The 20,967-nt window shown below is 39.2% G+C and overlaps 1 protein-coding gene across 3 annotated transcripts in view; it reads left to right on the forward strand.

Annotated features, from left to right (window-relative positions):
* The window catches only part of SPECC1L (sperm antigen with calponin homology and coiled-coil domains 1 like), a 65,916-nt gene that overhangs the window by 19,405 nt on the left and 25,544 nt on the right, over positions 1 to 20,967 (forward strand). For all 3 annotated transcript variants that reach the window (XM_051805343.1, XM_051805341.1, XM_051805340.1), the window contains exons 4-11: positions 227 to 1,860; positions 3,676 to 3,883; positions 9,627 to 9,700; positions 10,183 to 10,358; positions 12,107 to 12,270; positions 13,917 to 14,008; positions 18,794 to 18,884; positions 20,794 to 20,877. In XM_051805343.1, the coding sequence (XP_051661303.1) occupies positions 227 to 1,860; positions 3,676 to 3,883; positions 9,627 to 9,700; positions 10,183 to 10,358; positions 12,107 to 12,270; positions 13,917 to 14,008; positions 18,794 to 18,884; positions 20,794 to 20,877 (2,523 nt within the window). The remainder of the gene's footprint in view (positions 1 to 226; positions 1,861 to 3,675; positions 3,884 to 9,626; positions 9,701 to 10,182; positions 10,359 to 12,106; positions 12,271 to 13,916; positions 14,009 to 18,793; positions 18,885 to 20,793; positions 20,878 to 20,967) is intronic.

Raw genomic sequence — 20,967 nt, forward strand, 5'->3', positions numbered from 1 at the left:
CTTAAAGATATTGAACTTCAAGGTCTAACTCATTTTCAGTTAAGATCTAACTGCACTGGTTCATGCTGAATGCTGTGTGCATGTTTACTGTAGATGTGTTCTGTGAAATGTATTTACTGCTGAGATTCCAAAAACAAACCACTGTATTGCTGGTAGAAAACACCCAGTGCTCTATGACAGGCACTGTGGTTTGAATTCACGTTCCTCACTTTCCAAACACGTACAGGTGCCAGTTCCACAGCGAAGCGCAGCACCTCGTCTGGGAATAAAGAGTCAAGCTCTTCCAGAGAGAGGATCCGCGATCGTTCCCGTTTGAGCCAGAGCAAAAAGCTGCCTTTGGCGGGACAGGGCGCCACCGACGCGGTCCTGGCCAAGCGCTCCCGCAGCCGCACCAACCCCGAGTCGGACATTCGCATGAGCAAGTCCAAGTCGGACAATCAAATCAGCGACAAAGCTGCGCTGGAAGCGAAGGTGAACGATCTCCTGACGTTGGCGAAAACTAAAGATGTGGAAATCTTGCATCTGAGAAATGAACTAAGGGATATGCGGGCTCAGCTGGGACTCAACGAAGATCAGCTTGAAGGCGATGAAAAGTCAGAAGAAAAAGAGGCCATCGTTGTCCATCAGCCGACTGATGTAGAGTCTACATTGCTGCAGTTACAGGAACAAAACACTGCCATCCGAGAGGAGCTCAACCAGCTGAAGAATGAGAATCGAATGTTAAAAGACAGACTGAATGCACTGGGCTTTTCTTTGGAGCAAAGGCTGGACAACTCTGAGAAACTGTTTGGCTATCAGTCTTTGAGTCCAGAGATTACAGCTGGCAACCACAGCGATGGTGGTGGCACTCTGACATCTTCAGTGGAAGGTTCTGCTCCTGGGTCAATGGAAGACTTGTTAAGTCAGGATGAAAACACTCTGATGGACAACCAACACAGTAATTCCATGGATAATTTAGACAGCGAGTGCAGTGAAGTTTATCAGCCACTGACATCAAGTGATGATGCTTTAGATGCTCCATCATCTTCAGAGTCTGAAGGAGTACCAAGTATAGAAAGGTCTAGGAAGGGAAGCAGTGGCAATGCGAGTGAAGTGTCCGTAGCTTGTCTCACGGAGCGGATACATCAGATGGAAGAGAACCAACACAGTACGGCTGAAGAGCTCCAAGCCACGCTTCAAGAGCTTGCTGATTTGCAACAAATAACCCAAGAGCTGAACAGTGAGAACGAAAGACTTGGAGAGGAAAAAGTAATCCTCATGGAATCTTTGTGCCAGCAGAGTGACAAGTTAGAACACTTCAGCCGTCAGATCGAGTATTTCCGGTCCCTTTTAGACGAGCACCACATCTCGTACGTGATCGATGAGGACATGAAGAGCGGTCGCTACATGGAGCTGGAGCAACGTTACATGGACCTGGCAGAGAACGCCCGGTTCGAGCGAGAGCAGCTGCTGGGTGTCCAGCAGCACTTGAGCAACACTTTGAAGATGGCAGAACAAGACAACAAGGAGGCCCAGGAGATGATAGGGGCGTTGAAGGAACGAAATCACCACATGGAACGGATTATTGAGTCAGAGCAGAAAAGCAAAACAGCGCTGGCGTCTACCTTGGAGGAGTACAAAACCACAGTGGCCAGTGACCAGATCGAGATGAACAGGCTGAAGGCTCAGTTAGAGCACGAGAAGCAGAAAGTGGCCGAGTTGTATTCAATACACAACTCTGGAGACAAATCAGACATACAGGATCTGCTGGAGAGTGTCAGGCTGGATAAAGAGAAAGCAGAGAGCTTGGCCAGTGGTCTGCAGGAAGAGCTGGCACACACCCGCAACGACGCCAATCGGCTGCAGGACGCCATCGCTAAGGTAGTGTTTAAAACACTGTTGAGTTCTGACACCCATGTACAACATGGATTATTATTGGCCACTGTAACTCTTTCAGAAGGGTTAATTACGAGGTTAACTGGATTGCAGTAGTGTTAGGACTGATTACTTTCAACTTCTGTCATGAAAATGATGGCGGCTTTTAAAAAATTTTATATGGATAGGTTGGGCTACAGGGTAACTGTTGTGTTACTTTTTAAAAATAGGATGGCCAAACTTAAACAGTATTTAAGATACTGTACTAACTTAGTGCTTAAATTGCATGCCTTCTGCAAGGGTTTCAAGGAATCAGTGCCAAACTGGTGGGAGAGGGATGTCCCTGAGAAAGGACTGGGAATCAAAGTTTGAAGTGATAACCCAACTGTTGATGACTTAAAGGACTTTTCACAGGTATTGAGAGAATATTTTGAAGCTTCAGCATATTCAAGTTGGTTCAGTTAATTGAGAATAAACTAATGATAAATAAAGCAGAAAAGTGTCTTCTTAAGAAAATTAGCCAAGAAATGACTAATTTTGAGGTAGACAGAGATTTTACTCAATTTAATTTAATTTCCTGATACATATTTTAGTTTTAAATGAAAAAAAAGAGATCAAAACATATTGATAAGCTTTTAAGCAATTATTATTAGATATGGCAAATACATGCAGGTTTTTTACTAAAACTGATCCATCCCAGGAGCAGCTTATGTGCTGAATGGGTTTTGGATTGAAATGCATATTTCTCATTCTAGACCAGCTGTTTTGACTCAAATATAACTAGTTTATGCAGTAGGCATGTCTAGTAAAAGCTATAATTTAATATAAAACCAAGAACCATAACATTAATTTAATAATGTAAAGTATGCATTTAAAGGTATATCTTCCTGATGAGACACTTTATTCCAATTAATGTCTGAACTGTGTATTAGCTGCAAAACAACATGCTAGTCATGATCACGAGCCAGTCAGAATCAACCTTAACTTGGGATGAAAACATAATAAAATAATTTTAATAATTAAAGTTGGAGAGTGCTATTAAAATAAAAACCACTGAAATGGGTGATTTAGAAGCAGGGAATTTTGTCTATTAAACTTGGTGCCTGCCTGTGCTGACCCACCTAAGCCACGACCTAATTTCTCTTTGTTTTTCTGACACCCTGTTTTTGCTCTTGGGTTAATGTTCCTGTACCTCTCATCCCAGCTTGTTACTTGTGTTACAGTTTTATGAGGCAGGATAAAATAGCCTCTCCCCCTGCTCCTGAAAGAGAGAAGGCAACTGCCTCTTCCCTTCTCTTTTTTTTTTTTTTTTTTAATTTCAGTTCACATAGTTTGTAATGCTGAGAATGCTTCACCTCACTAACACATCTCACACACAGATGTGAAACCTGCTACTTAGTTAAGGGAATCCATCATCACACAGGTCCAGCCAGCACTAAACTTGATGAGCAGAAGAGAGCAAGAGAAAGAAAGGCTGAAGAGTTTCCCCCCCATCCCATCCCTTTTCCATGGCAGCTCCGTGTTAAATTGGATCAGCTGCTGTGAAACCACAGCCTGGCTACAATGGTGGTGTTGCTTCACTTGTATACAGGGCACTGCTGTTGGAGCAGCTGGGGAATGCTCACATATCCAGCTTGGGAATAAAAGAGTTTAACTCTGGCTCAGGAAGATAGTTGCACTAGAACAATGCATAGGTTAAGGCTTGCACTTCTCCTCTGCCTTTCTGTTTTCAGAAATACACTGTAAGTGTGGCAGTTACAAATCTAGAAGTGTGTTTAGTATGCAACTGTTTTAGTTATGGTAAGATACGTTCTTCTTCAGGTTGAAGATGAATACAGAGTGTTCCAAGAAGAAGCCAAAAAACAAATTGAGGATCTCAATGTGACTCTGGAAAAACTTCGGACAGAACTAGACGAGAAAGAGACTGAGAGAAGTGACATGAAAGAAACGATCTTTGAGTTGGAGGATGAAGTGGAGCAGCATCGTGCTGTGAAGCTTCATGACAATCTCATCATATCTGATTTGGAGAGTAAGTATGGGGAGTTTCTCTTGAGAGGAATGGTAATTTAAGAAAAGCTGAAGTGGAACACTGTAATATTGAAAATATTTTCACTTGTCTTTTGTATGTCTGAATTCAAGTCAGGCTGGGTTTTGCAAGAATCCTTACACACTAGGGGAAAAAAATCAAGTTGGCTTTGCTTTTCCAGTCCCAGTTGGTGTGGGAATGAAAACCTGTGAATTGAGAACAAATACAAAATCTGGTAATACTGTTTTCAAGTTGTTTTTCAAAGTAGAAAACCAGGTAATTACAGACTTAATGATAGAGTGCTCTTGGGTTTTGGAGACTGCATGATTGATTTAGTGTTTGACTGTTGTTTTTTAAGCAGGTTTTCTCTTTCAAGTTTCCAAGTATTAGGAACTACCAGGTAGCTTGAGAATGTGTATAATAATAATTTCTCCCAGCTAAAGAAAGGTGTTTTTAGTGGAGAAATGAGAGAATGGAGGCCCTGGAAGTTACAAGTGTCAGCTGACTTGGCAGTGTGGGTGTATTGGAGATCTGTATATCTCCTTCTGTGTGCACTTGCTCAAGTTATGGAACTGATCTGTGACCCTAAAAATTGATATGACAAACTTCAGGCAAGTTAGAATAAAATTTCATCTCTTGACTCTTGCTGCTGTACAAGAAATGGTTGGGACTTAAAATGAAATTCATGTTTACTCTGTACTTGTCTAACTCTCTGTGCCTTAGTTCCCTCTCTGATCTCGAAGACCTGCTCAGACATTCCTACCACAGGCTGGAATTCTGCAATTAGTCTCCATCTAAATAAGAACTTGTGCAACTGTACCCTGGCAAGCTGTATTTGCACAGTAATAATTTGTAATTTGCTGCTTACAGAATTCAAATATCTGCTAGTCTTCCATGTTATTCAAAGATGAAACAAGATAGCAAGAAACCCAAAGCATGATTCCTTTTAACAACGAGGGAAATATTCGTAGAAAGGGTTTTAAATTGGTCTGCTATCAAGTAAAATTAAGCAAGCTAAATTGTTCATTCAACTGAAGCTGGTATCTTCAGACTTGTGGCTGTGAGCATTGTTTCCCTAAGCAACCCTTCTTTTATCTTGAAAGGCAATCACGGTTTCTCTTTACAAGGCTGTTTTTATTATGCATTTTTCTTTCTCTTTCTATGCTAAAATACAGACATTTACTTGGGAGCAGGAGCTCAGACACATAGTCAGCAGCTCTTTCTTGGTCCCTGAAGTTGTTTTGTAGCAAACACTCAAAAAGGTTGAACACTTTTTTCTACTGGTATTTTTTTATCCTTTAACTGAAATACATTCATACAGGGAGCAGCACTGTAGTCAAGTAGATGTTTAGCTATCTGCATATTAATACCCTCTTAGAAGGCAGCTTTAGGTTTTAGAGACTTTTGCTTTGGGGATACAAAACAGCTGTTAGTTATTTCACTTAAAATGGCAAAAATTCAGGGAGACAAACCTCTGCCGGGGCAGAGATTTTCGACAAAAATCGCAACAATATTTGTCATTCGTTGCTCTTGAAATAGTTCGGAAAATTCAGCTGTAACCAGCTGATGGCCCGGTGTGATCCTTTCGGGGTGTTTTGTTATATGCAGGAAGGAGAGTGGCATCTAGTGGCAGCACGAAGGGATGGCACCCGAGGAATTGTGTACGTTTGAAAAATATGTGTTTTCTGACCACTTGAAAACGCTGTTCGTGGGTTCACAATTTAACACGGTGTGAGCGTTTTTTCATTGTAGCCTCTGAGCAGTGGCAGCAAAGAACAGCAGTATGGAAAATCTGGGACTTGAAGGTGGTACATCTAAAACACAGAAAAACACTTAAAACATTTAAAAGACAATTCTAATAATTTGTATTAAAGTGACAGAAAAGCATATCTTAGTAGCAGTAAGTTCTCTTATGCTGCTCAGACTTTTGGCCAGTTGTGGTGTTCTGTCAGCCAAATGTATAATGCCTCTGCTTTTAAATGTGGAGAATTTAGTGTAGGTTTAGGTATTATAAAACAATGGCTAGAAGAATGTTGGTTTTTTCAGCCTAAATAACCAACTGTAATAGTAAAAGCATAAGCATAGTTTTCTTTAGTGAACTTTTATTTTAGATTTTAATTTGCGAAGAATTATAACCCACCCTTCAAGGAGGCAATTTGCCTAATGGCAAAGTTACTGAGTGAAGGAAAGTGATGGCAAGACAACTGAAAAATGACAAGTGGTAAGTGATGGAGAATTATCACTTAAAGAATTCATGAAAGACAGACTTTACACTTAGGAAAAAGATGCTTCACAGATGAGGTGGTGAGTTCAATTAATTCAATTAATGGTTAACCAATACAAATAGTAATGAAGGAATGGGAAATTCTCCAACACTGGCACTTAGGGAATGCTTCACTGTGGGCCTCTCAAACAACAAAAAGAGGCACAATGAACCTGGAATGAAACATTTTTCACAGTAATCTGAGTATTGATCTGTCATATTTTAGCTGTCGATATGTCTGCCTGCAGAAACTGGAATCTCTTGGATTTGGACAGTAGGATGCAAATTGCATTGATTAAAACCAGTGTGTTCCTGACATCCATCCAGATGTGGGAACTGCAGAATGTGGCAGCTGAGCTCGTTACTGTTGGGAATTGGGAGTTTTAAGCACAGTGCTTCTGTATTGTATCTAGAAAGCCTAAGAAATATTAAAATAACCTGTATGTTTTATATCCTCACCACTGAACTGAGCTGAAACAACCTGTACTGGTGTGGAGGTGGGGGACTGGGAGGGACTGGGCAGCTGGCAGGAGGTGGGGAGGGCAGACACTGCACTAGATGGCGTGGTGCCTCTGGCTTTCTTTCTGCCTTCCCAAAAACTTTCCTGTAGTCAGGTAGCCCAGCTGTCACATTAGTCATCCTTGGTGACTAAGGGGGAAAAAGAAACCTATTATTCTTCCAAGAAGTTAATAAGAGTTTGTGGGGGATTTTTTTTTTTTTTTTCCAGAAAACTTTATCTCCTGATGTGCAGAAAATGGGTGTTGGTAGGTTTGCTTACCAGTTGTCAGATCTTCTTCTGATGCCTGAAAATAATCGTTGCCTGTTCTCTCGGCACAGGGTACATCTGCTGAGCGTGTAGGTTCTCCTAGTTGAACTATTTAAGTCAGTAAATTTTTAGGACAAGGGTAGGTGAGCGAGAAGGTTGATGTATCTAAAGTTCAGTGAATAAATAGTTCTTTTATGGAACTGACAGCATTAGTTTTTAATTCTCATTTGAAAAGGATCTTGACAGCAGTTACAAAATGAAATGTTTGCATTACCATATTTAGGCCTTTTCTAACATAGTGTTGGAAAAGTCAATTGGACATTCATTTTTTAATTGTGTCTTGGGTTGAGACAAACTGTTAGTTGGTGGAGTTGTTTTGGCTAATGGCAGATCCTTAAATTCAGCTTTCTTGTTGCATTGATCTATTGTCTGACATGATGAGCTCAAAAGTAGGATTGGTCTACAAATCTTAGCCATTTGTAGTCTGCATGTCCCTTAATTTTATTTTTCTGCCTTCTAGGTAGAGGCAAGGCCTTCTCCAACTGTGGTTTAAATCAATATTGTTTTGTAAAATGTAGATGTAATTGGCTCCTGCAGTAAACACAAGCAGTTTGCTGATTTGCCAGTTTTGATTATCCTGTTCATTCGTCAGAACAGTCTCTTTGTTCTTTATTTACCCCAACCTGTAGTTACTTTTCCTTTTATCTCGATCCTCTTTCTTGTCTATGATCCTTAAAAGGAGGCTGGATAATGGTAGAAGTACCTGTCCTACCATGCTGAAAATTTGGGCATGTGGAGGTGGGAAAGGTTTGTGTTTGTTAGAGAATTATGGAGGTTGTGGGGATGCAGAAAGGAAAGATTCCACAATGCATCTTCTACTTATTTTGACTACTTGGATTTTCAGGCTATAGTTGGTGGAAAAGGTGAAATCACTTGTATTAATCCTAATTTCTCGCTACATTTCAAATTCAGTTGCAATTTGGTGTGTTTTTCTTTTTTAAAAATCTCTTTGGTTGACTGAGGTGGAAGACTGTTTCCAGCAACTGCTGTGGAGTGCTCTGTATTGTTTATGGTACCTGCAGAATATTCAGACCATTGTGTTTTACTTCAAAGCATAAATACATTAAAACTTAATGGTGCGTTTCATATCTCACAAAAGCTCAAAACAGTGGCACTACATAAGCCTTAACTCTGGGTGCATTTATAGTTTCTGGTTTGTGGTTATTTTTAGACAGCTTGCTTTTAGTAGTAGAACAAATTTTTGATTTTTAAAAACACTTTTTCTTTGAACTTTTTTTTAAAAGTCAAAATTAACATCGACTTGATTTTGTTTCAAAATGTGTTTAAAGGAAAAGGCAGGGAGAGCAACCTTTATAACTTTGACCTAAACCTGCTCTCTCAGTGCTGACTTTAGCTCAAACAAGTTGTGTATACAGAGACAAGCTAAAAATTATAGAGCTTTACTTAAATATCATGGTAGCATGAGATTTGGGTGGCCCACCCTGTCAGGCTTATCTTCAAAGCTTAAAGATCAGTTGGATGCATCTTAAAATGTTCAGTCTTATAAGGAGGAGATAAATACAGAAATATCTTGTCTAATTTTAGCATTTCAACTTTTCCAAGCCTGAAAGGTTATCGTGTTTTCAGGCCAACTGAGGTTTATGTCATTCTTGTAAAGAAATTAACTGTGACATTCAAAGCCTCTGTACTTGGGGCTCTTGGGGAAGGATTTTGTTTTGAACAGCCTAACTGTATTAGGCATCTTCAGTCACGTTGTGGAAAGAGTATTGCTAATATACAGGAAAAATATTTGTTTCCAGCAGGTCTTGGAATAATGAACCTGAAGAAAAATTGCATTTCATCAGTTGCTCCATGGTTTTTACAGTTTGGAAACAGCTACACAATGCTATAGAAATAAACTATCCTAGAATCCCAGGATCAGTGAAGTGACAGGCTAATTAGAAATTTATGCTGTGTTCTTCCTCATTAGTTGCTTAGTTCTAAGAATGGAGTAATCAATCACATTGTCCTTGTGTATTGACCAAAGTACCAAATGAATAATAATTGCAGTAGCCAGCCTGTCAGACGCCAAGGGGAGCTGGTGCTGATGGGCTGTGAACCCTTTTGTGTCGCTGCTGACAGATTTAGGGGACCATCTCTCTCCCAGCAGATCTCACAGACTGTTAGGCCTTGTGCTGTAAATATAGCTTGCTTCACCCTCAAATAGTAGCTTGGTAGACAAGAATGTCAGAGTCTTGGGGTTATAAGTAGAATTTTATCCCTATGGAAGGCAGGGCTGTGAGTGTTATGTCAGCTGCTTTGGGCAGGGAGTAAATTGTGAATCAACAGGCTTTGTGTAGCTGCAGCTTGTTTGAGGAGGGAAAATCCCCAGGCATCCATGTTTTCAGGATCCTTTCATGTCAAATTGCTTTCCTGGTTTATTTGTTCTTTGTTATTGCTGTGTCATTTTAATATTGTGAATTGGGATTTGTATAAGAACTGAGTTTGCTAATGCTGTTCCCCTCACCAGACAGAGAATTATGTACCTATTAGCACTTGCTGGCAAATTATTTCTTCTGCTTCTACTGTGTTTCTCCAGATGGCTTTGGTTATAAAAATGAGGAGGTTTCAAACGCATTTGCAGGTTTGTCAGTTACTTTTTTTAAAGTAAATAGTCCCTGACTAAGGTCTTACAGAGAATTTGACTTTCTTTCCAGATACAGTTAAAAAACTTCAGGACCAAAAGCATGACATGGAAAGAGAGATCAAGAATCTTCACAGGAGACTGCGGGTAGGTTAAAACCTATAAACTCACTAAATTGTAAACATAGAATGTCATAAGACCTACATGTGAAATTGTGAAAAGATAACATGATTAGATGTAATACCATTAAAATAATTATTTCTGAGAGACAGGTATCAGGGGAATATATTTACTAACCTACAGACACTAAACAATTAACTTCAGAAAAATTCTCATTGTCACAAAGATATGGCATTAGGCTCAGGAGAAAATGTTTGTGTCTTCCCATGCATAGTTTAATATTAATTTTTTGCCACCTCCACTTTGAACGTTTTATCTGCTTTGGAAAAGAAATCCATGATCTCAAATCTAGTTATTTCCAGCAAAACTCCTTGAATTTAAGTTGCAATTTCGGTTATGCCAGATGAGTACCTTTGTCATTCCTGTAAACTGTTTCCTGTAACAGCACAGGAAAAACTACGAATATGAAGGGTAACTTTTATGTCTAACTTCAAAATTCTCGCTGGCAGGAGGAGTCAGCAGAGTGGCGCCAGTTCCAGGCAGACCTGCAGACTGCAGTGGTGATTGCAAACGACATCAAGTCCGAGGCCCAGGAGGAGATCGGGGACCTGAAGCGCAGACTGCACGAAGCTCAGGAGAAGAACGAGAAGCTCACCAAGGAGCTGGAGGAAATCAAGTCACGCAAGTATGCAAGGGACAGCAGGGAGATGGTCTCCTTGGGCAGGGGGGTACAGTTTTGGAAATCCACTGTTTTGACTCCAGAAGTTCCTAAATCCTCTCCGTGTTTCAAGAAGCTGCTTTATCCAGGCTTTCCACGGTCAGCATAGGTACACTTTGAAAAGAACAATATTTATTTCTTTATACTGTATGCTTAATCCACCCAAGAATATTCAGTTTGGCACTTTCACAAAACCAGATTGAAGTGGAGGATTTGCCCAGTTTAACAGCTAAACAGGATTTCACTTCCCTCAGGTGAAAAGCAGGCAGTGTTGCCTATTCTCTACCATCATTCTGTACCATCATTAATATTTCATTACTAGCCAAGGCTTTTGGTATGGTTAAAAGCACAGCTGGATTTTTACCTGAGGAGAAACCTTTATCTAATTCTGCATATATCTTGCACTCTTTTCTTTCTGCTGATAATTAGAGATGCTTTGTATATAAAAACATTTTAAATAAAAATAATTCAAACCGGGTTGTATTGTGGCTTGAATTAGGTGCTCCAGTTATTTAGAAACTGTTATATGTCTCTCTGAAGCATTTAAGTCCTCAAATATGAACATCTTAGACAGCACCATTTGAACCCTGACTTGACTGTCTCTAGGGTTCAAATGCATGTATAGATTACAATTATAGTAATGATGTGTATATAGTAAACAATTTTTTTCCATGTGGATGGGAGTTTTATAGGATGCATTACATTTAACTCAGCATCCAGTAGGATATGAGATAGCACAGGCTATGGAACTTGGTAGGAACTGATGGTAGGAAGAGCAGACTGGTTACACACTGAAAGTGGAAAATTATGTGGATGGGTGAGTGGTGGGCGTGAGGCATCTTATCTGAAGATCACCAAGCTGAGTAATATGAACAATTCTTACTGTGACACATTCCAGCAGAACTGTAGTTGTTCAGTTACTGCTTGCAAGTGAACCTTTGAGGTTGCAGTTGCACTTCTGCAAGTAGAACTGGCTTGCTGATTCCAATGAGTATATAATTTTTTATTTATACACAAGCATCTTTTGACATTTGATTCACTGCAGGCAACTGAATCAGCTTCCTTGGAAGTGATATAGGTGCTGTGTTGAAGGGAAGATATTAGGAAAGTCTATTACAGTGTCTGAAGGAAAAATCAGTCAATGTGTAATTATTGCAGACTGTAGAAAATAGATTGCTTCAAACAGTTCTTCTCTTGTGAGTGACACTGAAGACAATAGCCATAAATATTCTGTACTAAAAATCTAATTTTTTTATGAAACAGATTTTTATGCTGCCTAAAGATGTATGCCAGAAATGTATTCTTACCTCCTTAGTATTAATTTTAATTGTTTTCCATATATGCAGGTGGAAAAAAAATTCTCCCCTCAGAGATGATTATTTTCAGCTGAAGTGGTGAAATCCTTAAGGCTCAATTTTTTCCATCCGTGTGTGTGTGAGAGATAGGAGCAGGAATTAAACCTTAAATCAAGTATTGATTTGACAGACTTTTCACCAGATGCTAAGCTCTGTTGCTGACAAATAATAAGAATTTACAGTGCTAATTTAGGTTGATAATCTATTTCTAAATTACAGTGGAAAGACAACTAGGTTAATGTAATGACCGATTTGGACCATAGATTTTAATTCAGCTTCAAATTTGTTGGGTTTTTCTTTGAGACTTCGCAGGTTGAAACGTTTTTTAAACACCTAAAACGAGCTGTGCGTTGATTTCAGGCAGGAGGAGGAACGTGGCCGAGTGTACAACTACATGAACGCTGTAGAGAGAGATTTGGCAGCTCTGAGGCAGGGGATGGGCCTGAGCCGCAGATCCTCCACCTCCTCCGAGCCCACCCCGACCGTGAAAACGCTCATCAAGTCCTTCGACAGCGCCTCCCAAGGTGGGTGAACAGCCAGGGCAGGGCTGGACCAAGTCTCCCTCCTGCAGGTCTTCACATGGTCACTTGTGCTGGTTTAGCTGAATCAAAGGTGAGTTATTTCCCACTGTCGTGGCCTGTAGGTGATGGCTGACACAAACCAACCCAAACTGGGCTGCAGAACAGATTGTTCTCTGCAGTTAAGTGCAAGCATCCCTTTTTGTCTTGCCTTTATTTTTTTCTTTATTGTCGCATTGCCAGTGACTCATATGCTGGGTGCTTTGATTCAGTGCTCCTGTATATGAGAAATACATAAACACATATGACACACATAATTATAGCTGGCAGCACAGCTGATTTCAGCCTGATTATTAAAATGTGAACTTAATGTACCAAATTAAGCATTCTAAAAGCCAGGTAGTAGCTAGAGCTGAGTTTATTTCTTTTAATAACTTGTATTCTTATGCTGAGAGCACTGATTAAAGTTAAAATTAAGATCCAGCCAATAGCACCTATTAAAAGATATAGGGAATATTTTCTAAAATGAGAGGGGTCTCACTGTTGAGACAACAGACTTTACTATAATTCTGATTGTGTGCTGTTATTCTTCTCTTTAGATGAGCAGAATAAGGAATCCAAGTAGTTATCCTGAAATGAGAAACACTGGGTTTTTACCTTTTGACTGCATATAGGACCTTGAATGGATTAAAATATTTCCCTTGCCAGGTCTTTGGGTTTTGAATTTCATGTACAATAATGTCTCTGTAAGTCTTGGAGGTAAAAAAGCTTGGTCTGAAGTAGACTAAGTTGCCAGAGAGACTTACAGACTGCACTATGCACAGCAAAGCTACTTGTAATTGCTTATAACCTGAAAGTTTAAGACACAGAAGCGTCTCCCTTGTTTTGGAAGTTCTGTAAATGATTCTATTTCCATGCTTGTTCTCCTTGTTCATAGGTATTTACAGTTTTTTACTTTTCCACTGTTAGTTTAGAAGGGTTTTTTAGAGTGTTATTGGAAGAAGGTGCTTTCTTGCCAAAGTTAGTCTGGTAAATTGATAGATCCCCTCTTCCTTCTTTTGAATCTTTTATTTCAAGCTCATATCTGTCTCCTTCCTCAGCATTCATGTCTAATCAGGCTGTTAAATAATTAGATGACTGATTCACCAATTTAGAATTTGTCTGGTTTTGTACATTTCTAAACATGTTACTCATTTAATCCCAAAATTTAAACTATATAATATCTAGTACTTGTGGACTTTGATTAGAAACTAGAAGGGAGAAGCAGGTGATATAGGTTATCTTTCTTGTCTCACTGGCAGAGCCAGGAGCCTGCTACTGTCTCTTTAATTATCTGGAGATCAGAGAACTAGTAATGCCAGCATTTACATCTGCCAAGGTAATAGTATCCTGCACCTTAGCCTTGTCCACCCCCAGTAAACTTATGCTTTTACTGTGGATGATAGACAGAAAATGAATGTAATTGCAGAGGAGTAAATGTGTAGGCATACTTTCAAATGACTTTTCAGTCAGATACTAATTGAAATTCTGAAAGATGTGATCTGGTAAAACGTGTAATGTGAAGTACAAGGTGAAGGTTGGCTATAGCAATCTCCTGTTTCACTGCAAAACAGTGCCATGCTCACAATGCTTTCTTTCTGTGTTCCCATTAGTTCCAAGCCCTGCTGCTGCCACAATTCCTCGCACTCCCCTGAGCCCAAGTCCCATGAAAACTCCCCCAGCTGCTGCTGTATCCCCTATGCAGGTAGGTGTTTTATGACAGCATTTAATCCTTCTTTGTGAAGAAGAGTATGTGAAACTACAGGTGGTAACATACAAATATTGGCTGACTTTGTGGGGAAACAACGATAAAATGTCGCCTTAAGTAGGTAATTACTAAAATGTTCAGTCTAACAAAAGAGTCACTGAGAACCACATTGAAATATAAGATTTGAATTAATTTGGAAGTTCTTGTTAGATATTCCCAACCATTGCTATTCCTGTGCTACTGAAAATCAGGAGAGGAAAACTGTATCTGCATTCCTTAGTTTTAGAGTTGCTGTTTGTCAGTTGTTAGTCCTGTGCCTGGCATGGAAACAGCAGTAATTCCCTTGGGGCAGTGGGCTGAGATCTGTGCAGAATGTGTCAGCAATCATCAGTATAAATGTATCCCATGTTGCTTGGCCTTTCAATATAGGCCTGACTCAAGAGGAATGAAATAATTGTGAATTTGTTATCTTGGTTCCTTTTGTACTGACAGAGTTTGGCCAGTGGGTGGTTGTGCTGTGTATTTTGTCCTGTCCCCTCTGAAGCTTTGTCCACTTGCTCAGCTGCTGCAGGAACCTGGGGGCACTGAGGTGGCATCATCAGGACTCTGATGTTCAGCTTCGTAGGTCGTTGCTGGTTTTATTATCTCACTGGCTGTGTGAAGTAAGATTTTGGCAAAAGCCAAAAAATTTAAGGAAAAGGTAGATGGGACCAGGTTTATAAAGAAAAATCAAAGAATCTAATATGTGTTTTGCTCCTTTAATATCAGTAATTCTCCTGTTGCCTTCAAGATATTGCTAACCATAAGTTTTAAAACTTGATTTTTACTGTAGGTCAGTGTAATGTTTTGGTAATAAATTCTCTCTGTGTGAACTGAGGACTCTCTATCCATACTAGCTCTTAATCTTTAAGGAACAGTACCTGGAAGAGATTGACTATTCTCCTGTGCTCAGACCAGTGCAGCTTTTATTCATTTAAGAGTGAATTTCATGAAACAAATAGGTAGCCTCAAAGCAAAGAGAAAGAATTAAATGTTTTTTTGGGGAGAGCTTCTGCTACTTCTCGTGGTTCAGTCACTCTTGACAGCAGTTTTCTAAATTAGTTAAATGTGAAATGTTCTCTGACAGATGCTTTGTTCCTATTGATCTGTCTTTATATTTCTGTTTATTTCTGTGCTCTTGTAGGAGGAGGCAGACTTAATCTCATGTTCTAAAGGGCTAAACCAGAGCTTTGGCATACAGAAGACTTTTTGATGAAGCCTAAGGCTTGGTTTCACTTTATTTACCTGTAAATTAACCATGAACCAAAGTAATGTCTCAGAATACTGCAAACCTGCACAGGTTTGCAGCTCTTGTTTGATGATCTCCATCTACCAGGATTACTTGAATTTTGAATTCACCTTCTGCTATAGAACCAAGTCATTAACAGCTGGGTACTCGTTAGTGGGAAGCATTGCCTGAAAAACAAAGGAGAGGGTGTGTAAATGGAAACAGCTCCTATTGTCTTTTTGAAGTTAGATGGATTTCTTGAAAGTGTTTGTAATTACTGAGAAGGCAACCGGATTTTGTGACCTCAGTTAAGTAAATTGCATTTAAAGAATATTTTCTGCTCAAGAGAGAAGGGGTTCAGGTTCAAACTGATGTTCGTCATCTCTTCCTTTTCTTTGTTTTCATGTTACTACCTTGTTTTCTGCTGTTGTGTTCTATGCATTTTTTTAACAATTTTTTTGTCTGTGTTTCTGCTCTCTTGCAATTGTAAAGCAAGATTATGGTAAATAATCACTATAAGCTCCCACCTTACAAAAGTCATCCAAGGTTTAAGGTCTTGGGGAAAGGTGGAAGGGCTGATCTCTGTATGGGTGTTGAATTGCTTGTTATCATTTATCTCAGTTGGTTTTAAATGCTGTCACAGGGGAAATATTTACACGGGCACCTGCTGAGAAAGTGGCACAATTTTGATACTATGATGAGGTGGATTGGTTGCAAAAAAGATTCTCCAAGTGCAGATGCATCAACATGTGCTTTGTCTTTGTGTTGGACTGTCATGAATTTCCTCAGTCTTGAAGAGGTTTTGTTTGCTTGGTATGTTTTTCTTTACAGTAATATGTGTATGTATGAGGAGGTACATTCTTGGATATATTTTGCAACTGAAAACAAACAGACAAAACCCCTTCTGGCTTCAGGTCCAAGCCTGCAGTGGAACATAGCTGTTTTACTATGGCTCTTAGCAGTACTGCAAAACAATTTAGGGAGAGAGCTATGAAGAGAATGCTCTTCAGAATGTGCAAACAGCCCTGCTGGGTTAGCTCAGAGCTTAGCTGGTCTGGAATGCCACCCAGTGACCAAAGCAGTTGCCTAGGGAGGAATATGAGGACAAGGCAGTTTATCTCCTGCTTTCCCTGGGTACGTTTTTTCGTTTCATAGCTGGAGAACTCTTAAAGCAGAGGTGGTTTCAGATTTACTGGGCTCCACTCCTGGTTTGCTTTAAGTATATAAACTTCCAGCTCCAAGCAATTTAGTGTCAAGGAATTCCATATCTTAACTAGTTAATATGTGGAAACCTGTTTGTTCTGAAATGTGTAGGTGCACCGACATGAAGGTCGTACTGAAGTGCAAAGTGATCGGGAATAGGTACCTGGATGGTGGTTGAAGGTCATGTTTCCTTCCAGAGCTGACAGGAGACACAGGGATGAAGAGTCAGAAGCAAAATATTTGGAGTTGAAAGGGACTAGTTCATCCTGCCACAGTTCTTTCTCAGACTGGAAGTGTCTCCCAAGACTTGTGCTCTGCTGCTAACACATCGATGATGGCAGGTGGAGCTGGATGAGCATTAGTGGGTTCATTCTCCTCTAGTCTGCAGGGTGTTAGTCATTGTGTTACTTGTGGGAGCTTTAAGATCTGTAATAAGGAACTAACAGCAGTGCAAGTGAGCTCTGTCTGCAGTGTCAACAGGAGCAAAGAGGCAAATGGTTTTGTAACAGAGACAAGACTAATATGCAGTGAGTTATCAGTTGAGTAATACAGCCACTTTCTGACAATACCCATAAAGGATGTTTGGTTTAAAGTGATATCCAGAAGCTGAGAAAGTGATAAAGGTGTGTGTTTATGCAGCTCTGCATATACCTTTGTTTCCTGGCTGAAGCTCTGTACTCCCCTGTCGCTGTACTGACAGTCCCAAAGCTGACCAAAATGAGATATTTTTCTTTTAACCTCATTATCTAACTGTTGTCACTGTTTCCTGGGGTGGGGGCATGCAGTGAAATGGCCTCAATTTGAGACCTTGTCCTATACTTAGGAAATGTCCTTTTTTTTTTTTTTAAGAAGGTGACAGGAACTTTAAAGACAGTGTAGGTTTGGATACCAGCTCTTAGGGGAAGCTGTTGTGGGCATTTCTATGCGTGGCACACTATCACAGTCGCTTTCACCTATAATTTAAAGGTATAATCTTTGTAGTGTATGTGCAGGACATTTAATATATGAAGTGATGAAACTCTTCATTCTGTATGTTGGGAGTTATTTTCTCCATTTGATTTCTAGCACAAAACCATAACTAGTTGGACTCGAAATGATGGATAAGTAGCCCTGTAATCCTGCCTGTGCTACAGGATCCTACAAAATATATACTGTTAACTTAACAATTTTGGATTTCTCTGTCCTGCCTACATAATTTGGCATGAGAAACATCTGACCTTTAGTATTTTATGAAGATAAGACTCATTTAACCTTCTCATCTAATCTTGGGCCAGATAGAAAGCTGAAGGAGTTTTCAGGATAAACACATTAGTGGACTGATTATGATTAAATATTGGAATCTAATAGAACAGGGTGTATAAAGAGTGAACTGTAATTTGCAATAGACTCTTTGCAATGATTAATTTAAAATAATTGTGGACAATCCTCCAAGAGTCTTCAGCAACTGAGCCTGAGTTTCAGTAACTGTAAGGGTAATTACAGTTCACTTATGTGAGACTAAAATGCTTATTTGAGTCCTGTTCAGTGCTTACTAAATTGTGTGTGTGTCTTAACACAGTTGTGAGCATGTACATGCACTGTAAGGTGCTACAAGCCATGGATTGCTAAATATTTTACATAAAGCTTGAAAAGAAAATATTCAATTCGTGGCTGGTTTAGGGCAGAACAGAAATTAAAGTGATCTGAGAAGAAAACAAATATACTTGAATTTTATCACATATCTGACAAATACTAAACAAATTGTCTCTCACCAGTTGTTCCCAGAGCATCTCAGTTAAGTAGGTGGGGAACAGAAGCTCTTGACATTCTGAATAAAGCCTGAAAAAATTTTTTTCAGTAGGGTTTTTCTTAGCAAAGGGTACTTTGTGTCACTGTACCCAATACACCGTTCTCCCATCTTTCCAGGAAAAAGCACAAAGCTCTAAAGGTTTATATTAATAACACAAATCAAGCCCTAAAACCTTGGCTATATATAGGGGGTTTTATTAGTTTAAATAAACACATCTAGTTTAATCAGAACAGGTTTGTTCAAACAAAATACAAAAGAAGGTGAACATTATTACAAAAACTGTGCGAGAATTCATAACCTTAATTTGCAACGTTGGTCTGAGGAACAGGTTTCAATTTAAAGAAATAAATGTTACAATATCAAGTCACAGTGCGTGTATGTATATTCAGATTGGCAAAAGCATTTTTAAAGGTTTCTTTATTTTTTTAGTTCTTTTGAATTAGTACTTAATGTAATATCTGAGTGTCTAAAACTGCTTCTGATGTTCCAAATGATGTTTGACACAAGTGCTTTTCCATTTCAGAGGCATTCTATAAGTGGGCCAATCTCAGCTTCCAAACCCCTTGCTACCCTGACAGACAAACGACCAAGCTATGCAGAAATTCCTGTTCAAGGTATTGATTCAAGTTCATTCCAACTTTGTTTTTAGCAATGCTATTAATACTTTGTTTGTGGTTTTTTTTAAATTGTTTAGTATCCAAAGCCATTACCATGTTATATCCTTTTTGTTATCAAAATATCTTCCCAGTATCGTAGAATATCTCGTGTTCAAGTTTTTATTACTTGTTTCTTCACATGTGGTTGCATAACATGAAGGTGCTTTTTTTTTTTAATTTTCTACAAAACCATGTTTGCATGCTGATAACTTGGCATTAGTCTGTCAGTTTTTAGTGTGTGCATAAACTAAGATCACTTGTAAAATCAAGATAAGATAATCTCAGGGACGTGTGTGCAGCTGTCTTCCAGATATTAAAAATACCCACCTGGGGTTACATTATTTATTGTGTAGTTGAGGGTTTTTTCACCCCCCAAAATGAAACGAGGATGATGGCTGGCATTGCACTGCATGTGAATAGTAAAACATAAACCTATTATTGAATCTTCGTGAGCCAGATGAAAAATTGAATGGAATTGAGTGTTGATTTATCTATTTCCCAATATTTCCCTGTTCTGTGAACTTTGTTTTGTCTCTCAAAACGCTGCTCACAATGTGCTCTTCCTGTGAGAATGAATGGCTATCATGTGTTGGGTGTAGCTCTCTGATTTATGCCTGCTTTAGGGTTTTTTTGTGTGTAGATGTTTCTCAAGATAATCCCCATATGACTCCAGGCTGAATATTTCCTCTCAATTTGGTATTCCTGAGGTCTGATGTTTTGTAAAGGCTTGGGTTTTTTTTTCTTTGGTAGCACTTCATAATAGTCTGTATGTGCCAGATTTCCTTCTTGCTTTTGTTGAATCCATATTGAGGTTATTTGTACAATGCAGCTGCAGTTTTAATTTTAGAAACTTTGATATTTTTAGGAATATTGAAATGCCTTTCCAAGAAGATAATTCAGGATTCTTTAATTGTTTCAGAGTTCATGGGTAGACATAAGCTTAAACACAAAGTGAGTGGTATGTTTTACATGGCTCTGGTGTTTCCCTTAGAACCAGTGAATGCAGGAGCAGGACTGAGTTCCAGTAGTGACTGTGCCAGACAGAATTCCTGTTTACAGCCAGAGAGATGTATTTTTAATGTATTTCTGTAGCGAAGTATGTTTCTTGTGTCACGTTCTCAGTTAATAAATGGAGTTTCACTTTTTTTTCATCCTTGTTCTTAATTTCCATGGGGTTTAATATGCAAATTACCGCCTTCTAAGAGTTTTTTCTTAGGAATATGTAAACCTTTTGTTTGCAGTTTAAAGGTTTACTTGAAGGAATATTTCATAATAGGAAATAGTTTTGATTTGCTGCTACAGAAAATTAATTTTGTGGTAGACTTTTTGCTCATTGGCAGGAGGCAGAGCTAATCTTTCCATACAGTTTGTGAAGGCACCTCTTGGGCTCCACTGCATGGAGGAGGCAAGGAAAAAAATGTGTGGCTTCATTTAGTAATAAAATAATAAAAAGCCCCCACAAAACCCCAACCCAATAAACCAGAGGGGAAAAAAAATCACCTGAGAGACAAAGCAATCTGCTTTACCAGTACACATTGTTGAATATTAAATATTTGTGGCCATGTGCTAAATGGGGCTTCCTTTCTTAGCCTTTTGGTTTAACAATCCATTTTTTATAGACCAGGGGAAGTGGGTTAGCAGGAAGCCTTAGGGAACAAGGATTAAGAAGCTCATGCTGTGTTCATAGTGCACTTCATTGCTAATGAGCAATTTTAGGCCTTCCCTTTGTTACAGATAAAATCAATTGCTCTCACTAAAACAGCCAAACTCGGGCACTGGTGGACAATGTTCCTGACTCAGAGCTAAATGTCTGACATTGGACTGGAATCCTCAGCAATGATGTTCTCTCTTGTTTTGCTTTGTCCAGAACATCTGTTGAGAACATCCTCTACCAGCCGACCGGCGTCCTTGCCAAGAGTACCTGCTATGGAAAGTGCCAAAGCTATTTCTGGTAATACCACGGTTTTTAGATGATTATTAAACTAAGGAACTCTCATTTCAACACTGTACTTACAGATCTGCTTTATTTTGCCAAGAGAGA

This window comes from Manacus candei, unplaced genomic scaffold (genome assembly GCF_025592945.1).
Source record: "Manacus candei isolate 608988 ecotype Guabito, Panama unplaced genomic scaffold, ASM2559294v1 h1tg000064l, whole genome shotgun sequence".
In the NCBI taxonomy this organism is placed as follows: domain Eukaryota; kingdom Metazoa; phylum Chordata; class Aves; order Passeriformes; family Pipridae; genus Manacus; species Manacus candei.